We start from the raw sequence: 23,465 nt of genomic DNA, 5'->3' as shown, positions 1-23,465 counted from the left end.
CTGAAATTTCTTTTGAAAGATGTTATGTATATATGGTGTAAATTTTGGCGTTAATTATAAAATGTTTTTGATAAAAATATTACTTTAAAAGAAAAATCGATTGAACAATATCATAATTTATTATATATAGATAAATTGCTTGTAATATAAATCTAAATAAAAAATATTATAATTGTAATTTATAGAATAATAATAAAATATTAAATAATATAAAATCTAAATCGTAAATTTTAAATTTAAATAATAATAAATTTATTATATATCTCTAATAATATATAGTTTTTTTTTTATATATAATAACATGATTCGGATAATCCATTTCAATTATTAGTTTTGGACGCATATATTGATATATGTAATTGCCAATGAGTAATAGCTCAAATAGCATAGACTTCCCATACTCAATTAAGAGATCGCGGGTTCGAGTCACATATCTTTCCAAATTTTTGCCAATGAGTAATAGCTCAAATGGCATAGTCTCCCTATACTCAAATAAGAGGTTGCGGGTTCGAGTGTAAAAAAAAAAAAATATTGATATATGTAATTAGTTTTTTTCTTTTTTCAAATTAATTTTGTTAGAATCAGGTTGAGCTTAATTAACCTCACTAACCTGCTGCAGATTCGAGACGGCACTGCAACATTTGTCAAAATTCTTTAATTTCTTAATCTATGTGGATCTATCATTTACGTAATCTAATTAAGCGGAGAAAAGTAAAAGAAATAATAAAATAACTGCATATATATGCCAAAATTCTAAAGCAAATTAAAAGTTACGTATATGATGATCATTACATAAATTATTGTGTTTGTTTCGGAAAATAAGATAAAATAGAACACTAAAAAATAAGATACAAAAATATAAAAATTTTGTTTTTATATATTGTTTGATAATAAATTAAAATAAAGTATAAAAATTTAATATTTTTTTATTTTGTTTATAAATTTTTAAAAAAAAATATATAATAATAAAAAATATAATTATAAAAATTTTAAAAATAAAAAATAAATTATATCTCTTTTTTTTTTTTTGTATTTTTTTTCTATTGATCAGTAATACAAATTTATTTTAGTAAGATTATCTTTAATTAATTAACAATGAAAAAAACTTGTCACGTTAACAAAAAGATTATTGGCCTAAAGTATAAGTACTTTTGTACGTATTATTTAAGTATGGATACATAGAAGATACCTTTTTTTTTTTCTAATTTAGATTGAGTCACTTCAATGCTAAATACCTAATTTTGATGAGAACCTATAAAATTGATATATACTCAATTATTTATCCTTTTAGTCACTTTATTCCTTTGCCCTACATTTGAAGTCTATATATGTATATGCAAGTAGCCATGGAAATAAAGGTGCCAATGGAATAAATCAGAGATGTTAGGAGGGATTGTTGCTTTGACTAATTAAAGAAAGGAACATATTCTTTGAAGGAAACTGCTAACAATAAAATCTTCATTAGTACCCCAAAATCTTGTGAGGCTAAGAGATATGCATCAATTTATACGATTCAGTTTTAATTGAATTAATTAACTGAAGGATCATACTAAATTAAAGAAACAATATAATGATTGAGGACAAAATGTTGCTATAAAAAGTAGATTGGCTAAAAGAATATAAACCAAGAAACATATATATAGAAGAGTAGGGCAAAACTAATAAGGCAGTTGATCATCATCATCAAAATTGAAATTTAAAATTGTATTAAAAGTTGATTAGCTCATCATAAGGACAATATCAAGTATATATTCTCTCTCTCTCTCTCTCTCTCTCTCTCTCTCTCTCTCTCTCTCTCTCTCTCTCTCTCTCTCTCTCTCTCTCTCTCTCTCTCTCTCTCATCTTGTTTTACTAAATATTCTAAAAACTTTTGGTTCAATAATATTATTGAGAATTTAAGATAAAACTTATGGAATAAACATTTGATTTTCAACAAATTTTAGATAAATACTTTAGTTTTTAATACATTTTTTTATTTGCTAAAATAAAGTCTTCAAAAATTATTTTTATCAGACAAATTAATCTCTTTATTGATTTCAATTAAAATTTTAATATGCATAAGATAAATAAGTTTTTAACTAATTTTATTATAAAATAATTAAGCTTCAAAAATATAATTATTAAAAAAGATAGTCTCTTTTTAAAACAGCACAAAGACCAATGATTTTAGAGAACAAAAATGTGTTAAAAAATAAAATTCTCAATCTAAAATTTTTCGAATACCAATTTGAATGCATAAGTTATAAAATTAAAAATATAAATTTATTTGTATAGTAATCTTCGCTTACATGTCAATATATATCGTTATGTAATTAATTCATGTATTAAATTTTTTTTTATCACCACCATATAGTGTTTAATTTGCATTAATTACTTATTTAATAGCGGTTATACCAACTCTTGTTAAAAATGGCCACAAAATTTTTTGCACGCTTTAAGAACGGTAATCTACCAAATATCACAATTTTATTTTTTGGTTTACCCAAACGGTATCCCTAAATCCAATAGGTTAAGGACTAATCCGTCGCAGATCTAAGTTCCATTTAAGGGTCTGTCACTAGTCAATGAGTTACTGCATGCACAAGGCGGGGTTTAAACTCCCAATACTTATTTAAGCGGACGAGTGAGCTGACCCAAGTTGGTTTAAATATCACAATTTTATTTAGTGTGGTTTAAAACCACCACAAAATCCTTAAAAATTACATAAAATCATGTTTTTCTTGTAGCACTGATTCAAAACTCATAAAATCATGTATTATTTATATCAACAGCTAACAATAACATACATTAATTAAAATTAAAAAAAAAAAAAGATATCCATTTGTTTGTTTATCACGTAATTAAATTGCCAAAATCTTTAATATTTCAATAACATTTAAAATAGTATGTAACATTAATTATTAATTACTTATATTTAGTTTAAGTAAAAATCTTGAGGCATGCACATAAACTACTATATATATGCATGGCTTCAAATTAAAGTTCAAATAATAATCCATGGACCAGGGCTATAAGCACACGTTGCGTTAGGTTCAAGTTAATTTAAAATGTGGAAGCCGTTGAAAGCAACACCCACTAATGATATCTGAAAAACCAAATAAGAACACAACCCAATAATCTAAGAGAAAGGGACAAAGTTTAAGGGCAGCCAGAAAACAAAATACAAAATACAAAAAAAAAAAAGAATAAAAATAAATTATAAAGAAAAAGCCAATATTGATAATCCAATAGGACAAGCCATGTAGTGTTTTAAAAAAAATGGATGTTCTATTATATTATTCTTCCAAACCATGCCAACCATGCAAATTAGACAGTCAAACCCTAGCTGGAGAATAATTTTGCCAACCCAACAACCTAGAATTGGAAATTTCAATAAGAGAATATAAAAAAATGTTACTTATAAATTCTATCAAATTAATTAAGCATTGCATCATTCCCAAAAAAAAGGTAATTGGTTCGGTTCAATAATCCAAATTAATCATTATTATATAAATAAATATGCACAGTAGTAATGCATCATCAGCTAGCATGACTTCAATTTGAGATAATATTGAAAATATTCTTTAAAATTTTGAATTATTAGAAATTTTATGATATATTGTATATTATTTTTAAAATACATAATCATAGAATCTATCGCATTTTAATTATTTCATTTATCAATTCATACGATTTTGTTAAATAATATCAATTAATTATGGGAGGTTTAATTATTTCATTTATCAATTCATATAATTAAAAAAAAGGTTTTGAGAAAGTTCTACTTAAATGATGATATTGTATTAGTTATTTGTTATTTGGGTATCATCAATCATTAAAAAAAAATTAATATAGAGTTTATTATTCATTAATTAACAAGAAATTACTAATTAGTTTATTAAGATGTGAATTACTTCCTATTTTGGCAAGTTATTATTTTGTAACTTATCAAATTATGAAAAATGACAGTAATATTAGTTAGGAATACAATAAAAAATCAGTCCAAATAGTTTAAATTTATTTTTTATTATTTATTAATTCTAACAACAATTAATGAAGGTTAAATAAAATAAATTTAAACTATTTTTAGTTAAATTTTTTTTGTTATCAAATATTTCTAAAAAAAATAAATGGTTGCTAGCTCATGTACCTTTCTTTAAATAGTTAGATAGGTTTATTATTGATATTATTAATTTGTTGATAAAACACATATATATACCCATCATTGAAACATTGGTTCTCATTAACAAGCATAAAATTAAATATCATATAAATAAATAAACAAATATAATAAATAGTGGACACCATTATGGTATCATTATTATTCACTACAAAGTCATGAAAACCACCAATAATAACACCACCAAACGGAACACCAATTAAACAATTTGAATTGAAAGGTACACACCAAAGTTAGAATAGAGAATAGGATCAGTGTATATATGTAACAAAATATTCTTGTGGCTATACATTATTTATATGGCCCATTCAATTAACCAATAAGCTAAGGAACCAAAGCATATATTATATATTATGGGCATTATTTTCATGACTTTTCAATTTCATTCATTCACTCACTCCCTAAACTTTTGATTTTTTTTTGGCTTTAGCTTTCAATATATTGTTACGTAACCTGTATTGATATTGTTCACAAGAACCACACATTCATTTTCTAAAATTATTATAAGGTATGTATGTATCAATATATATATACACTTAGGTATCGTTTGATGGAGAGACAGAAACGAAAAGACTGAGACTGAAAGACAAAGACTAAGAGACAGAGATTGAAATAAATTTCAGTATTCTGTTTAGTACAAAGTGAGAGACAAAAATTAAAATAAGGATGAAACTATTTTAATTTGTACAAAGAGTAAAATTAAAATTAATTAATTGAAATGAGGGTACTTTAGGTATAAAATGTTATTAAAATTTTAGTCCCCTATGTCCCTACTTTTTAGAGGTACTGAAATACTGAAATTTTGAGGATAGAAACAGAAAATTTAGTACAGACCACCCGCTAGCACGATATTGTCCGCTTTGGCACACAAAACCTCACGGTTTTGCCTTTGACGATAGGGATGATAACTGAAGCCCCCCACACTCACTTGTCAAAATGCATCATGCTAAGAAGAGGTATCCACACCCTTATAAGGCATGCTTCGTTCCCCTCCCCAACCGATGTGGGACTTTACACTACCTTATGTGTGTCATTTATTTGGAGTTAAGAATTTGCCATATATATTATTTATTTTCATTATTAATTTTAAAATTAAATTATTATAAGGTAGAGGTTATTGAGCATCAAATTAATTGAAATGCAAAGAACATAATGATAGATTTTGCTAAGTGGGATATATAGAGAGAGGTCCACACGTTCCCACTTTGTTTTTTTCATCCTATGGAGTTTGTGAAGGAATCCCAGAAACTATGCTTTCCAATTTGAAGACAAATTCCTTTTTCTCTTCCCATAAAATTGTTGGTCTATCAATTCATTGCCATATGCTCATCAAACCCAACATCCATGTGTATCAGAACAATCATAATAATCATGCCCATGTTTAATAACTTTTCACTCTTTGTAAATTACAAGTGAAAATTGTCTGACATGAAATCACATCATTTTTTCTAAAAATTTAAATTGATAAAAAAATAATATGAGTATTATTTATATTACTAATATATTTTTTTATATAACAATTTTTTATACTGAAATAAAATTCTTTTTTTTAGGATAAAACAAATAAAATTAAACTCTAAATTTTTAAGTTTTAAAAAATCTGATATTATATTATAAAATTATTTTTTTAAATTTTTAACTGATAAACAAAGATACATAAATAATTATGTTTTTAATATAATTTTTAATTTAATTTTTATTCAAATTTTTACGTAATAAAATACATTATATATAAATTCGAAGACAATAGGTAATCAATTTTTTTCTTTATCTAAAAGTTATATATAGTTCAAATATTGTACACATTGAAAAGAAATATATAAATTAAAAAGTGATAAAAGGTCTTTGGTCGGCATAAGATCTTTGATCATATATGTAATAGTAAGATCGAAAGATATATATGTGAAAGATATTTCAACATTCAAATTAATAGTTTTATTTTTATATAATTAAATGTAGGTAATAATTAAAAATATAATTATTATTTATTTGTATTTTTTTATCAACTTAAATTATTAGGAGTTTTTATGATAAAAAAGTTTAATATTTAATTTTTACTAATTCAAAAAAAAATTTCAGCATATATAAATAAAGCATAACAAGAAGAAGAAAAAAAAAGGACCTATAAATGATTTAGGGAATATATAACAAAGAGACAAAAAATTATTTAAGAAGAAGAAATATTAAAAATATAATTATTTATGGGTGAAAACTCAGGTGAAGTCGACTTCACGTGAAGTTGATATCTGAGAGCCGTTAGATGATTTGACTGATTTGACTAAATTTTCATCCAACGACTTTCAGGTATCAACTTCATGTGAAGTCGACTTCACCTGAGTTTTCACCTTATTTATATTTTTTATAATTTAATTTTTTATATAAGTAATTTTATAGAATATACTCATTATAGGAAGAGTTTTAAATGTACTGGAAACACCGATGTTCTAGTTGTTTTAATCATTGATCTGAATTATAAAAAATATATATAATATATATTAATTGAAATCAACTATTAAAACAACTGTACTGGAACACTAATGTTCTCGGTATACTTAAAATTTTTCCCTCATTATAATCATCCATTATCACTATTATTACTATACGAACCACAAAGTTATTGAGTGGCATAGAGAAGTGATGAGAGGTCTTAATAAGTAACATTATTAGATGTGAAACTAAATGAAACCCTATTTTGTTGTGATAGAAATATGACATGATAGGGTTTGACTAATTAAGTTGAAAGGAGATGGAAGAACACTAAGGTTCACATATTAAAACTTTATGTATACATCCACAAGGATGTGTCATGATTGGTTATGGAGAAGTTAAACAACACATTTCATAAAGTGGCAGACCACACTCCTAATTTGAGTGGTCATAAAATATGGAACACGTATGAAGCTTGCTTTATTATTTTGTGTTATGATCAATACTCCAATATCTATTGTTGTGTCTTCTAGAATTTAAAACACTCTCTCAAAGTCAAAGTCTTTAAAAAGATCTCACTCTCAGCATGCATTATGAATTTGAAAACTCAAAGTTAAGGAGTTTTAGACTTTAGTCATTGCATCATGAGAAGATATATAGTTGTTGATGTGATCAAAAGCTTTTTTTTTTTTAATAATTTAATGTTATTTTCAATTTAGAGTTTTGTTTTTATTTATTTATATTTGACATAGATTAATTTTTGTTTCATTTTTTTTCATAAATTAGTAATCAAATGTGGAGTAATGCTAAAAATAATCTTTAAAAGTTCTACTTACTATTCTTACAAGTTTTGTCGAGTTGTTCTGTGAAATCTAAATAATTTTATCTTAATTTGTCGTCTCCCTGAAAAAAGTTATTAGTTTCATTCGATTTGACTTATTTTTTTTAAGATTCTTCTTAATTTTTGACCATACGCTATTGGATAAATATTTATTATGATGTCTTATTTTTAGATATCTTTTTATTTTGTTTTTTAATAATTAATGAAATATAACGACAAGAACTGAGCAAAAAAAAAAAGATATATATCTTCAGAAATCGATACTTTTTCTTATCTTTTTGCAAAGAAGGATAAGAATTAAAAAAAAATCAACGAAACCGAAGATAAAAAGATATTGAAAATCTCTTGTAACGATTTTTTTTTTATTTTAGACGATGGAAGCAGCCGTTACAATATATAAAACTTATTATCTTTGAAAAAAATAAAAAATATTATTGTTTGGACACATTCTTAATAATAATAATAATAATAAGGGAAAATCCATTTTCATGATAAATGTTGAAGCAAAACTCCAATAGTAGAGGGACATAAGTTATATCCTTTTATCTTTACCTTTTGGAAGATATTTGAGAGACATATGCATAAATTTTAAAGAGTGTGTCAATGTGTCATTCTTTTATGGTCTCTATATATGTTCATTGGTTTTTTAATCCTTGCCACAGTAATTATGTGTCTCATTCTTAATCTTTTTGGAATATTTGTTAGGCATAATATATATAACTTTATTTCTTTGTGGCTAATCACGCATACTGCCTCCTTTTCATTCCACGAATGCATCTTCTCCAACTTTCACTATAGATTAATAAGAATATTTCATTTCTTCTTTTTATTATATGTTGGATTCAATTTTATTCGTTGAATTATTATAGTCACTAAATTAATTATATAAAGTTATCTTAATCTTGTATGGGTCCCTATTTAATTTGACATATTAAAGGTAAAGGTGGTAAAGATTGAACCTATCATCCCACTTTTCATGCCTATGAATATAATAATATATCAAAAATATTATTTGTATACTAAAATTAATCACCAAGATATCTATATATAAATATATGTGTGATTAAATTTATTTCAATGTATATTTATATTTTAATATATATTTTTTTTATTAATGACTGGTTTTAATGTCTAATTTTAAATACATGTAACATAATCGATAATATATAATATGATGTATTTTATGACACCCATAAAATTGCAATATTTAAAAAATAGAGCTAAAGTTAAAGTTATATTTTTTATTATTTAATAATATTTTTAACTAAGCAATAAAAATTATTAAATTAAAAAATATTGTCAAATAATAACAAAATATGATTTTAATTCTAATTATATATTTTAAATATTATAAAAATTTTATAGACACAATAACTATTAATATAGGAAGAATTTAAATATTATTAAATTACTGATATTTTAGTAGTTTTAATCATTAATTTCAATTATAAAAAATATAATATATATTAATTAAAATTAATAATTAAAATCATTAAAATACTCCAAAAATATTTTAAAAATTTTTAATATTATAATTATATATAGCATAAAATTCACCTAATAATATAATATATGTATATATGTATATGGATATTTTTACTCCCAAGGTTGAAAAGGAGATATTTTTGGTGGAAACTTTATTTACTATTGAGTATTGTGGGTGACAAGACAAGTCTAGAATGTGCAACACAGCATAATATAAGGTGTGGGCATTGTCAAATTGTCATCACAAAATCGGAATGAATATCTTGAAGCCATAATATTTGGTATTGCCTATAGTTGACTCAATGGATGCAATTCCTCCATGGATATAAAAAGTAACCAGATTCTATGTTTCTTGGTGGGTCTTGAAAAATGATGAACAACAAAGAACATGCCCATGTGATCAAAATGCCTCTATGGATTATATGTTCCTAATGTTTGATCAAATTATTTTTTGGAATTTAAAGTTTGCATTGGAATTTATACCTACTGAGTTGTTAGATTATTTAATATGGTTATTTTTATATATTTCAAGTTAGTGATTTTTTTATCGGCTAAAATTTTTAGAATGAGTGGTTTTATAATATATTATCAGAGCTCTATGATCGAAAGATTTAGAGTTCGATCTTTGATGAACCCAAAAAAAAAAAAAAAAAAATAACATAAGACAAATAAAGAAGAAAAAACAAAAAGAAAAATGTTAAAAATATAATCATTAATGTTGTCAATAATATCATAGATATAACTTATAATCATTAATGTTGCCTTCTCCTATCAATTTAAATTTTTTGGGATAAATGATTTCATAATATTTTAAAATTTTTCTACCAAATACTCTTAGAATACAAAAATCGAACATTTAAAAAAAATAACTATTTTTTTACAATATTAAATACATAAAAATGAACCATATATTGTGATTTGAAATGATACGTTATTTTTTTGGTTATGAAAACGTATATTGTGTTCAAGAAATATACATATTTTTTGGGTGATGAAGAAACATACATTTTAAAAACTATAGATAAATAAAAAAATATTTTAGCCCGGTCCACAAATTTAATAGACATGGGCCTAAATGAGTTGAAGTGACCCATCTTTAGGTTTTGTGTCAATTTGTTTCTTATCAATCCTTGCCACATTAATTATAGTCCCTCTATTTTGTGGTTGAATTATATAAATATCTATATTAATTAATTAAATATTCGGTCAATATGAATAAATCTTTTGTACATAAATTTATAATACGATTCATCTCCTTGATGGATATATTTCTCAATCAAAGATTTTCGGTAATCTTTAAGTAGTGATGGCCAAATATTTTTTTTTTAAACAAATCATATTTTCAACAAATAAGAAAAACTATATATATAAGAGGCTAGTTGGGTTTAATGAAACAATATGATAAGTTGATGTTTAGTTTCCACCAATTAACTTCATATTTACTCAAATAACTTTCTTCTCTGCACAATCTGAGGTCAGCCATTGAAGCCGAAGGTATTAATGTTCTTATTTTTATTTTATTTTCAAAATTTACATGAACTTTAATTTATATGTGAAAGCTGTTTATCTTTTTTGCTATTATCTTCTTTCTTGTTTTCCTTCTTGTTTTCGTTTATCTACAAGACATGTTGTAGCTATGAATGATTTCTTAATTTTCTTTTTTGTTAGATTAAAATAAGATATATAATAATTCTTCTCTGTATTTATTTCTTTAATAATGCAATTTTGACAACATTGAGAATAAAGAACTTGAGATTATTATTATTTTTTTGTGTGTGTATGTAATTATGTAATTAATTTCATATTATGATTAATAATGATAATATGTTTAATATTTTAGAATATTTTCTTAATTTCAGATGGGTCGTGGAAAAACGGTCTATGAATGCATCAAAAACGAACGAGAACGTAAAATTTCTTTCATGCAAAGAAAAGATGGAATCATGAAGAAAATTTCAACATTTTCAAAGTTATGTAAAGTTGAAGCTTGTCTAATTGTTTATGGAGATGATTCTTCTCGACCAATGACTTGGCCACAAGAACATTCAAAGGTGCAATCCATCATTAAAAAGTACGAGGTTCAAAAGAATAATGAGACACACCCCATAATCTTTGATGAAGAAGAATTTTTCAAGAACAAGAAGATCATGATTGAAGCCGAGATTTCTAAATTGAGAAAGAAGGTATTCAAACTCAAATATCCTACCATGGATCCAATCTTTACTACCTTAGATGGGAACCAATTGATGGAGTTCATTGCTTTGGTGAACACTAAAATTAAAGCTTGTAAGAAAAGAATTGACATGTTGAAGGAGAGTAATCAAGATAATGGTAGCAACTTCAATGTTGACCAAAATCAAAGTCAACTCAATTTCATGAACAACATTTCTAATCATGATTATGCTCTTCATCATGATAATTTGGTATATCAAACTCAAAACCCTAAGTTTGATCCAAATGTTACTTATTTTGTGGCAAAGAACAATGGGATGATCATGGATTCTATTAGCCAAGTTAATGTGTCTCTAGATTGTTCTACTACAAATCAAGTTGCGATTATGAATTCTAAAGAAAAGAATGTTATTGTGGATTCTACAAATCAAATCAGTGAAGATGGTGATCTTATTAATTGGGATGATTTTGTTGAGGTTGAGAATTGGATTGATCAACTTCAATATGAGACTGATTTAAAAGAGATTCTTTCTCATCAATCTCAGAATGTGCCACAATCTTCACAAATCTTGCCACCAATAACAATGGATGGATTTTTGGCTGATGAGAAGAACAATGACCACCAATTTCAACCATTCAACATGTAAATGAAGTAGACTAGAGTTGCAAATTGAAATAAATATAGTTCTAGTGTTTTTTTTGTTCTTTTTATTTGTTTATATTCTCTTAATTTAGCAAGTATGTTATTAACAGTGTTGACTTTGACTCATTTATATAAATATTTATAATTTCGATCAACAATTATATTTTGATGATAGTATTATATATTCAAAGTCAAGATGTTTTCACTATTTTAAAGCAAATCATTTTTTTTTTTGTTAACAAACCATATATTTTCCTAGCTGCAAATTTATTACCAATTTTTTTGATTTTTTATCATATTTTTTGGATCTGATTAAAGATACACACTTTCATATAAAAAAGCCCAAGACTTTGAACCCAGAAATTAAAATCCTAATTGAACAAAAAAGAGGAACAATTGCTCTCACTGTTCTCACTCACATTCCCATAACCAAACGAGCAGCAAAATCAGAGAAAACACCATTCCTTTCTTTCTCGGGTCCCCACCTTAAAACCTTTCATCACCTCCTTCTCCTTCTTCTTCTTCTTCTTCTTCTTCTTCAGCTGACAGATACAAAGGACCGAAGCCAAAACGCGACTTCCTTGCCCACTGGGTATCCAAAAACGACGACGTCGTTGCACCCTCCTTATATACGTTGGTGCTGCCTCCCTCTTCACCGTCCTCCTCAATCGCGCCCTCTCCCGCATTGCTCCCGTCGCCGATCCCGGCAGGTGATATCCATTATTTTTCACCTCCAATCTCCATCTCTTAGTGTCTTATTTAATCAATGAAAATGTATTAATTAATTTTAAAACGGAAATTGAGCTCCGTAATTGAGGGTTTTAACTTGAAATTGGTTGATGTAATGTCGAGGAATGAAACAATCCAAACCCTCATCTAACTTACTTTGAAATTTCTAATTTTCTAGCTGATCATGTTTAGTTTAGAGCCTTGTGTTTGATTTTCCGTCAATTATAAGTGAGAAAGTTTTTTCTTTGGTTTTCTATGGCTACAATCATGGCGTCTTTTATTCATCCATTTTAGTGGTATTAGCCAATTATTTTTACCGGTCCCGGATTTTACCTTTTAACTATCACGACGGCGACCACGCTCCCACCGTCTAGGGATAGTCACAATGGAATGTTAAAAATCAGGGAGGGAGAAGATTTTTTTGGGGTTTGGTTCGGGTGGGTTGGGGTTGTGGGTTTGGGTAGGGTTTTCGGGTTTAGCCCAGGACAAAAACGACACTCAAAATGGCAAAAATATTCCAAAAATAAAAACATAATTACATAATACCGCATGCATAGTTCATTAGTTCTGCTTTGGAATTTTACTCCTGGAGAGGGAGTGATAATCACAGCGACAGAGAGGGGTAGTTTGAATTGGGAGGCCGGTTCGGGCGGGTTCTGGATCGGGTCTGTTCCGGATTGTGGGCCGGGTGTGTCTGGCCTTCACCGTGTCCAAGAGAAAAAACGCTATTTTGATTTTCTCTCCTCACTGCACTGAAAGTAGCAGCAACAGCAGCATAAACATCATAAAAAAGCGTTTTTTTTTTCTCCAGGGTGGTGAAATCCTTCGCTATTATTATGGGTTTGACGAATTTCGTGCTGACGGTGGCTGGTGTGAGTGCGGTGGTGCTTCTTCTAAGGAGCGACGTGAAGCAATCTGCCAACATATTCAGGCGCAACGTTAAGCACATCCGTAACTGGCTCGAAGAAGAAACAGCTGCTTCTTCCAAGTGAGTCCCTTTTTCCCATTTTTTCTCTGATTTCCATCTGGGTACTTGTTTATTCTCGTCAAGTTTTGATCTTGTGTTCTGGGTTGCTTCTGTTTTTAGTTTTTCGGTTGATGGTTTTGTTGTTGAAATTTTTCGTTTTTGGGGAGTGTTAGGGTTTACGGTTTAGGAGTGGGATTTGGATAACATAGAGTGATTGGTTGGATATTGGAATTCTGAACTTGGAAGCTTATGTTTATGGATTATGTTATTTTGTGTTCAAAGTTAGCTTATATTTGATTGTAGAGAGTGAAGTTCTATCATCCTTTCATAGAGGGAAAAATTGATACATTGCATTGATTTTCAATACAACGTTGTATTTTATTATTAATGAAAAAAAAGATGTTGGTTAGTATTGGGTCGATAAGGCAAATACACAAGGAAAAATATTGGTCATATTACATCTTCATTTAAAGGAATTTTACTCCTAAAAAAATTAGGTGGAGAAGGCTAAGCTTTGGCCTGGAGTAGTGAATGGTATGGCGGTTCGGAAATCCGACCTTGCGGGTGAGGTTTGTCTAGTAATCAGCTCACTTTTGCTTAGCTAACTACATTTATGTTAAAATCTGCTTATATTGAGAAAGCTAGAAAGAATTGGTGTCGCTTATCGTAAGTAATCATGCCTAAGGCTAAGGGTCTTGGATTTTGATGGTACTAGCATTGTTAGCATATGGATGACTAACTATGGTTGTGTTAGAATATGTTCCTCTAACCTTTTTGTTTTTCTCTCTTTAGGGACTGTTACTTGTTTATGATACATTACAATGGTGTCGTTTTGATTCGTGTAGTTAGCCCTAGATACAACGGGAAAGAGCTTTCTCTGTAATGCATTTTTTATTTCTAGAGCTACTGCTTTCCCACTTTGAGAAGTATATTTGATCCGAGTGTTTCTCTTGATGGAAAACTGCATGTTTAATTGGTAGTAAGACCAAAAACAACAGTGTCGAAGATTGAAATCTAAGTATCATAATATAAATGAATTGGATCAATGCTATTTTCCAAATAAAACACCTAATCCAGAATATGTCGGGGAACATACCATGAACTTAGCTTTGATTTATTGACTTGGTTGTTAAGCAACTACTGTTAGAAATAAAGGGAACTTGGTGCATAGGACTCTGATCTGGTGGATTTAGGGAGAGTAGATATTTGTTGCCTTATTCTTTTGTGTAGAGAGGCTATTTCTAGGATTTGAACCCATAAATAAATACTACTAGAAATAAACTTAGAACTATTGATTTGGTTATTAAATTAGTAAGTCAAAATGTATGTTATGAATCTACCAGAAAATAATTTGATGGCTTTTTTGTGATTTGGAATTGCACTTCAAAGCATGTTTGTCCTAAACCTTAAACCTAAACTTGTATATCTTCATTTTTTTTTTTTCTTCTTATATTGCAACGTTGACATAGGCGATGCTTATTTATTCTGTCGATTATACATAGATTTAACAGATTTTTCAGATTGTAATATGTTCTTGCAATCCTTTTTTCAGGGAAATGCAGAAATCTGCAAAAGAATTGGAATCAAAGGTGCCTCCGAAAGAGACTCCTAAGGAGGACAAGCAGTAGATCTTTATGCAAAGTGATGGAGTTTGTTTAGTGCAGTTGTTCCTTTTTTTGTTTCCCTTATACACTGGGTTCTTATGAATGCATGTTTTTTTGTTACTAAAATGGATTCATCATCTATGTCTGTTGATATAAAGTATGAACTCTTTCAGACCCATGTTTTCTCAATCTCATATATACATATCCATCAATAACAAATTCATAGTTATTCCACATTTCTACATTCCCATTTAATTTTAGCAGATTTGTTTTTGAATTGAATGACCATTTCAGGATGTTGATTTAAGTAAATCTATGTACCTCCAAAATGAAGAGCCGTAGTAACGGTTTCGCCGTCCCGTTATCTGTGATCTTTCTGTCTCGAGTTAGGAGCCAAACACTACCTTGTTGGCACCATAGTCAAAATCAAAATTTTGAATTAGTTTTGATGTAACAATAAGATTGCTATGTTTAACTTTACATTACTTGAAATGCATGAGTTAATCTTAGAAACAGAGACTCTACTTGCTAGTTGCAAGAGTAAGGTTGCATTTATTGTTAATGGTGTTATTGTATAGGGGTTTTATTTTTGGCTCCTAATATAGAGTTTGTTGAAATCACAAATACAGAAATATCAAAAGACAATGTCACTGTCATTTTTTCTTATTGTCTCAGTAGAAATTTTGTTTATTTTTATGTTTTTCTCATTAAAGAATGATATTTATGAGACGATTATCAAACAATCTTAAAGTTTAAATAATAATAATAATAATATATAATAATCTTATATTTTGTAAAGTATAACACTAACTTCTCTTATAAATATAAACAATAACAATATTGATTAGTATAGTAAATCAAAGAATATTATGTGTACTATTATTTAACATTATTATTGATCAATATTATATATTGCAAAAGTTCTAACTAGTGCGTATAGACAATGATTAAGAATTTAAGATTTCAAAATGATTTTATTTATTTAATAATTGATATCAATATTTTATATATGACTTGTGAGGCGTGCGAAAGGGATTTTATTATTATAAACAAAAAATTCTAGTATTATCACTCCATATTTTTTTTCATTTATGCTAAGCGAACATACCAAATTAGCCAATCATAAAAAAAATATATTAAAATATAAAAAAATATTTTAAAGATGAATTAAACAATATATATAAATATATAGTGACTAATTTGATAGCTGTTTTTTTTTTTTTTTTTTTTTGCACATAATATTTTTATTTTCTTTCACATAACTTGAAAAAATTAAGAAAGTAAATAACAAAAAAAAAAAAAAAAAACCATATTAATTTTTTTAATATTCCAACCCAAAACGTTATCCTAACATTTCTTCCCTAATTAACTTAATCATTTAACTCAAGAGTTATTGGTAATTGGTATTTGGTAGGATTTTAATCATCTTCATTTCAACAACTACAAATTAATAATAATAAATAAAAATAAAAAAGTTAAAGAATCAATGTAAAAAAATATTCTCTTTATCCACCATGGTTCCACTACAATAAAACATCTCTTTTCTTTTCTCTTCTTTCATATTACAAAGCAAACAAACGAACAAGGTTGTTTCCTCTGCTTCTCCAAGGTAACTAACTATCTCTAAATGCTTATCTCTTAATCATGTAACCAAACACACACATGTGAATTCTGCGTTTGTAATAGATTAACCAATTTCTTGAGTTTAAATTTGGTTTTGCAACTGTTAAGAGATATATATTGATAGCATAGGAAACATACACAAAGATTATCACCATTCAAATTTGATTGGATTCAATCTCAACACTAATAAGAATTTAGGATTATTTTGTAATTTTTCAACATTGCATTGAGGAATTAGGATTATTATTGCTCAATTCAGTGTTAGTGTTCACCTTTGATGATAGCAGCAACAACAATGGAAACCGAAACACTTATGAGGGGTGACAAGCTCATTCTGAGGGGAGTAATGTTCCATGGTTTTCATGGTGTGAATCCAGAAGAAAGAACACTTGGTCAGAAATTCTTGGTAGATATAGATGCTTGGATGGATCTTAGAGCTGCTGGTAAATCTGATAACTTGTCAGATTCAGTTAGCTACACAGATATATACCGGTCAGTGATAATTAACACTCAATCTTTTCATAGTTAAAATCAGAACAAGAATTGCTAATCCAGTTATCATGTTAATTATTAAATAAAATGAAGTGCTATGTCTTGTTTATGTTTCCAAAGTATCAGCATACTGCATTCTAATAATTTTTTTAGGGTTGAATAAGACTTTAGTTTTATAAAATGAGCTATTTATGATTTCATTCTGAAAAAGAATTTAATTTTGATGTACTTTGTCAGTATAAAGCAATTTTACACGTGCATCCAATTGCGCAAACACATGTTATTAAACGACTGTGTAGAACGTTTTACAATGTCAGTGCTTCAAAATTAAACTCATTTTGCATAAGTACTATGTTAATTTGTGCAGTATTGATGAATGCAGAATAGTAAAGGAAATTATTGAAGGGCCACCCCACAACCTTCTGGAATCAGTGGCTCAAAAGATTGCAAGCACAACTCTAACCAATCACCATCAGATATCTGCTGTTAGGGTTCTAGTTGGAAAACCCCATGTTGCAGTTATGGGTCCAGTTGATTACTTAGGAGTTGAGATTCATAGGTTCAGAAGTGATGTAGCAAACTAGAATTTAGTTTGATTTCAGTGCTGAATGTTTTGTAGCTCTAACTTTGTCTTTTCATTACATTGAACTTCCAATAATGCTTGGTTAGATAAGACTTGGTTGTTATTGTTTCAAACACAGAGACAGCTATGGTTTTAAATTTAATCTCTACTTGACTAATATATAAAGAAAAACAAAAGATAATTCCTTTAATTACAAACTTTGTTGGGGGTTAATGTGAACCTTCAAAGCTATGGCATGCTTTGCATGAAACTAACTTAAGTTTATGAACGAAGCTTTCTCAGTAACCATTTCTTTCTCAGATTATCATCCAATGCCATAAACATCCTTGCTCTTCTTTCATCTTCCAAAAATTCACATGCATCTAGTATTAGATCTTCATCCATGCCTGGTATAGCCTGAAGCACCTTAATAGCCTTATCTATAGAGAAGGTATCTTCTATCTTTGTTTGCTTTGTTAGGGAGGTAACTGCAACTGCCATGTGTTTCAAAGCTGCCACCATACCCTCGCCATCGTTTCTCGCCTTCTTATATTCATTTGAGGACATATTAGGTTGGAGCCTCTTTTGGTGACCGGAAATCTTTCTTCCTTCGCCTAAATGCAAAGGTTCTTTATCGGCATCAGGAAGAGGCTGAGATTTTCTGGTAGAATTATTTTCTGCACCAATATGCAATACTGTGTCATCTGCAATAGGGGGTGGTTCGGTATCTGGCATCGATTTCTTGCTGCCACAAGATCCCTCTCCAGAATTCAGTTTGCAATGCTGAGTATCTTCATTGTGACATAATATGCACATACTAGAATAGAAAGGCATGCTTTTAGTTCTATATATCCGGTAGTTGTGATGTACCTGCAAATATAATTGATTGGGCGACAGTATAAAACGAAAACATTCCAAATGAAAAGAACAAAATGAGGAAAAACACTTTCAACTTCATACCCTGATGCAATTTTCCCAAACTTGGTCATCAGCCACGACCTTCTGGTGCGCATTATCCCAGCTGAAGCCTTCTTTGCTAAGTAGAACATTTATGGAGAAGTAATGCCTCCTGAGGACAATCAAACGGTTCTTCAAGACTGCCTTACCACAATGACATCCGAATCTTTCATTGAACGAATCTGTCATGTCCACCCAGGCTTTCTTCTTGAACGAACGGCCAACCTTGTTCCCTTTATGCATCTGGTTCAGCATAAGTTCAACAAAGAATTGGTCCATCATTGGTGACCAGTCAATTTTACTTTGACTACAAATGATAGGGACAGTCTCATCGTCGTCTCCTTTGCCAGCAGTGGCTTGATCATCCAATTCTTTTGAGGCAATTTCTGAGACAAAATATGAGCTACTCTTCATAAATTATTCAATTCGGTGAATAAAGTTAAAATAAATTTTCTTTCAACCATACAATAATATTTACAGATCAATGCTTCTACCTTCATTTTCAAAACCTACATCAAAACATGAAAGGCTGTATCTCCCATCAGCAACTGAATGGCCAAAAATTTTGCACAGATCATCATAATAAGGAACAACTCTTTTTCTGAAACCTTGAAAATCAGGGTGAACCTGCAAATAGAAAAACACTCAGTTGCATGTAAAGACTAACCATACATTAGTGCTTGTGGAATATGTGATTGATGGACAATATATATACCTTAAGATATTCATCCCACGTTTTATCATCAGCTATTATCATGTTTAGTTCATGATCCCACCGAAATCCATTTTGACCAATAATCATTTTGACATCATTATATTGCTTCCTGAATCGTTTGTGACGGTTTTTCAATGCATCTATATCATACTTCAATCCGAATTTGCTGTTAAATTGTTCAACCATAACCGGCCATGCCTGTTTGCTAATGACTTTGCTGATTCTATTCCCTAGCTGCAGTTGAGATAGCAAAAGCTCAAGAAAATATTTGTCTTGAGATGGATTCCAATTAGCCCTCAAGCTATCCAAATTAACAGAAGAATCATTTTCATCCCCCATTTCATCACCTGCAACTCAAATGGATTACTATCTTAGAAGCATTAATAGCATTTCCCTAATTCTTTGCCAACTTAAAAAGATAAATCCAGCTGTAAAAAGTGTACTACAATGCATCAGTCATGACGACTTATATATCGAAATCTCCTCTCATCTTAGCACACTTGAATCTATTGGCAACACTATCATCAACCACAACACATTTTTCACTATGCTTTTCATAACAGCAATAATGTAATAACAACTATCCTTTATCATAAGATATGTGTTTAAAGTTCAAAAGATTTACAATCAAATCTCTTTTACTATTTTCATGTAAAGTAACAATTCTGGATAAATTTTGCTGGCATGATGCTAGAAATGGGAAACAAACCAAAAGACTTCTCAAGAACTGAACACATTCTAGTGAGAAGTGTAAATTTGAAACACTCTCTAGGGCCAAATTGGTTGGTAGAACTCATTCTCAATAATCAAATTCCATGGGCATGACATGATAAACAAACAGAACATTCAGGAAGAAATAGAGTTAAATTGCCAGTTAATTCAGTTAATCATTTATATGTGCACCCAACCCATCATCAATTTTCAGCTCAATGAGATAATAACATAAAAGTTAAATGGGTTGATCTCTGAGTTATTTTGATCTCACTGAATCTTACACTCTCACTCACCATCCATTAAAACCATTATACAGGCTTGCAATCTCAAAATAGGTCTCAATAACTCCAAGTTGGAATCTTTCTCTTATTCACATTAAAATTTTGAAGCTTTATCTACCAAACCAGGAACACAGATCAAAGGGTCATTCAGCAATCAATCAATTTCAACAATTTTTGACAGCTGGGATATTAATCAAAACCCTAAATCTCTGTTTGGAGGCAGAGAAAATGAGGGAAAATTTAGTAAATGGGACTTACAAAACAAACAACGGCGAGGAATAACAGCGAGCCAAGCAAAGAAAAACGATGTCAGTTGCGAGGGAGCTTTCAAGTTTCGATCATTTGTTAACCAAACGGGAATAAAGTTATTCCCAAAACAAGAGAAAGGTGCTGTTTGGCTTAACTCTCTTTGAGCTTTATATATATATGAAAGAATTTCCAATGAGATTTAATTTATATAATAGTTACAGGACCTTAGTAATTTATAAAATATAAAATATAATACAATTTGTCATATATATTTTTTTTATAATAAATACCAATTCATATTTAGAATCATTTTGATTGTTATTTAAAAAATTCTACAATTTAAATTAATTATTGTTGAGATTCATTGAATTCAGACCTATTAAGTTATCAGTTATTGTTTTTTAAAAAATTTATAGCAAGTTAATGAAATTGCTTCAAAAATTTTAATTTTATTGCGACGTTTATAGAATATTTTTCCGTTGTTTGTATTTAAACGATAAATATAGTGGCTGTCTGGCTGATAAATTAGCAAAAAAAAGAAAGATATTTTATGCCAATATATTTTTTATTAATAGTTTTCAAAATAAAATCTCTACTACTTAAGTGATTTTAGTAACTTGTTTTAATTTAGTATTATTTTTATTTTTATTATATATTAGCGGCTCAACAGATATTATCAGTCACTTTTTATTTTTTTTAAAAAATTAATTTTATTTTTTATTAATATATTATTTATTTTTAAATTTATTAGATAAATATTTTTTTATTATTTTAATATTAACATGACTTTATTTATATTGTATTTGGTTAAAATTAAAATTATTATAAAAAAATTTTAAAATATTAAATTATAAAAACACACAATATATATATATATATATATAATAGTTTAAAAAATAATGATAATAATATTATCTTTTTAAAAAAATAATATATAAATTTTTATAAGAGATTAATTAATTTTTAATCATTTTTATTTTTAATTTTAATATAACGCTTACACCAAATTATGCAGCCAATGATTGAATTATGTGCACAAAAAAAAGTCTAATTAGTATCACCCACAAATGTTGACAATCTTATTAGTTATTAGTTATTACCTCACATGTTGTTAATTTTCAGCAAGAAAAGTTATACTTGTACTCTAATTTTTCTTTAGACCAAGCTAATTTCCTCTTTTTTATATAGTTTTATATTCCAATATTGAATAAAATATGAGACTATATGAATATGATGTGGGTCTCAAAACATATAATAAAATACACAATATTAACATGCAAGATCACCTTTTCTCTTTTTTTCTTCTAAGAAGATGATGCCATACAATTAAATTTCCTTTGGTAGGATTCATTTATCCTACCGCCGCTTAATAAATTAGCGGTGGAATGTGACATGAGTTGCCCCCATTATAAGGTGGTGAAATAAATTTTTAATGAATTCCTAATATTGGTCTATTAAGTATTAACCTTGATATACAATTACACATAGTAAAGTATCGTTTTTTGTCCTAAACGTTTGGGATAAATTCTATTTGTGCCATAATATTTAAATCGTCTTATTTGTATCCCTAACGTTTGTAAAAGTGATTCAATATTATCCTGCCGTCAATTACACATCATGAGCGCTTTAGTTTAAGTTTTAAAAATCTCTTCTTGAAGTTAGAATACAAATGTCTGGGATAGAATCGATAATCTACTCCGAAAAATAGCTCATCAAATGTTGAAACTAATTCCTACAACATTTACATAATTCACTTTTCTAAGGACATAATTGAATCTAAATACAAATAATAGGTATAATATTAAAATCGAACACATCCAAGTGAGACCTAATTGAGAATGAATACATCCAAGATAATTGAAAAATATAATCTGATTTGTTAGTATAATTGATAGTAGGATAACATTGAATCACTTTTATAAACGTTAAAGATACAAATAGGACGATTTAAACGTTAGGGACACAAATAGAACTTATCTCAAATATTGGAGACAAAAACGATACTTTACTCATTACACATATTACAACATAAATAGGGTATATCCCAGTAATTATTATATTTTGATTTTGCTAATCAATGTTCTAAACAGGATGGAATAAGAATTCTAATTTCTTTTATTAATTATCAAATTAAAGCATTCAATTTGTTAAACATTTAAGGATTTTGTTAACTTGTACTCTAAAAACATTAATTAAGCATATCATAAAAAAAAATATTTTATAAAAATTATTATAAAAATTAATTTTTTTTTACGTTTTTAATGCATTGAATACATAAAAAACATTAAAAAGTTTCTATTATTAAATTTTTAAAATATGCATTTAGCGCACAAATTAATTAAATCCAACATTTAATACATAGCCAAAACTTTTATGCTTTATAAGCTAAATGGAAATATTTGATAACTAATAAATATTATTTAAAAATTGTCAAAACTTACTATTTTTTACTTTATTTAATAAAAAATATTTGATAATTAAAATAAATTAGTTAAAAAAATTAAAATTTATCTTATTTAATATTTATTAATTATTATAATAATTAATAATTAATAAATATTAAATAAAATAAATTTTAACTTATTTTTTATCTTCCTAATATTATTTTTATTTAATATATTTTACAATAAATAAATACTAAATAAGTAAAATCTAAATTATTTAAGTTGATTATTTTTTATAAATTTAGACCCTCTAAATTTTAGATTTTTAATTTAGAAGATAAAGTGAGATTTTTTATAATTGAATGCTTTCTCTTAATTCCACCTATGAAATAAATAGTGATAAATCATACTTTATTCTCTAAAATAAAATTCAAAATTTAGAGAATCGAAATCCATTTTTT

General features: G+C 27.8%; 4 protein-coding genes across 9 annotated transcripts; 3 read left to right on the top strand and 1 right to left on the bottom strand.

Moving 5' to 3' along the window:
* Nucleotides 1-10,304: 10,304 nt before the first annotated feature.
* Nucleotides 10,305-11,784, top strand: LOC112730702 (agamous-like MADS-box protein AGL80). Its single transcript, XM_029290448.2, has 2 exons — nt 10,305-10,406; nt 10,772-11,784. The coding sequence occupies exon 2, from the start codon at nt 10,772-10,774 to the stop codon at nt 11,729-11,731; it is 960 nt and encodes a 319-aa protein (XP_029146281.2). The 5' UTR covers nt 10,305-10,406; the 3' UTR covers nt 11,732-11,784.
* Nucleotides 11,785-11,964: 180 nt separating this feature from the next.
* Nucleotides 11,965-15,263, top strand: LOC112728722 (uncharacterized). The gene is made up of 3 exons (XM_025778992.3): nt 11,965-12,437; nt 13,268-13,444; nt 14,976-15,263. The coding sequence occupies exons 2-3, from the start codon at nt 13,293-13,295 to the stop codon at nt 15,049-15,051; spliced, it is 228 nt and encodes a 75-aa protein (XP_025634777.1). The 5' UTR covers nt 11,965-12,437; nt 13,268-13,292; the 3' UTR covers nt 15,052-15,263.
* Nucleotides 15,264-16,507: 1,244 nt separating this feature from the next.
* On the top strand, nt 16,508-17,815 carry LOC112728720 (dihydroneopterin aldolase 2). Of its 6 annotated transcripts, none has more exons than XM_072209958.1 (3): nt 16,508-16,636; nt 16,916-17,142; nt 17,510-17,815. In XM_072209958.1, exons 2-3 carry the CDS (start codon nt 16,928-16,930, stop codon nt 17,724-17,726), a joined length of 432 nt encoding a protein of 143 aa, XP_072066059.1. In that variant the 5' UTR covers nt 16,508-16,636; nt 16,916-16,927; the 3' UTR covers nt 17,727-17,815. The 6 variants fall into 6 exon arrangements, with proteins under 6 accessions (XP_072066059.1, XP_025634774.1, XP_072066060.1 ...); XM_025778989.3 differs by having other exon boundaries at nt 16,515-16,636; nt 16,938-17,142; nt 17,525-17,815; XM_072209959.1 differs by having other exon boundaries at nt 16,532-16,636; nt 17,525-17,815.
* Nucleotides 17,716-20,826, bottom strand: LOC112728719 (L10-interacting MYB domain-containing protein). The gene is made up of 5 exons (XM_025778983.2): nt 20,630-20,826; nt 19,377-19,723; nt 19,156-19,288; nt 18,665-19,047; nt 17,716-18,574 (listed from the first exon to the last, which is right to left on the bottom strand). The coding sequence occupies exons 2-5, from the start codon at nt 19,713-19,715 to the stop codon at nt 17,987-17,989; spliced, it is 1,443 nt and encodes a 480-aa protein (XP_025634768.1). The 5' UTR covers nt 19,716-19,723; nt 20,630-20,826; the 3' UTR covers nt 17,716-17,986.
* Nucleotides 20,827-23,465: the final 2,639 nt, after the last annotated feature.

The sequence above is a fragment of the Arachis hypogaea genome, chromosome 12, assembly GCF_003086295.3.
Source record: "Arachis hypogaea cultivar Tifrunner chromosome 12, arahy.Tifrunner.gnm2.J5K5, whole genome shotgun sequence".
Taxonomy (NCBI): Eukaryota; Viridiplantae; Streptophyta; class Magnoliopsida; order Fabales; family Fabaceae; genus Arachis; species Arachis hypogaea.
The sequence above is the reverse complement of the archived record's forward strand: the minus strand, read 5'-3'. Positions and strand labels throughout refer to the sequence as shown.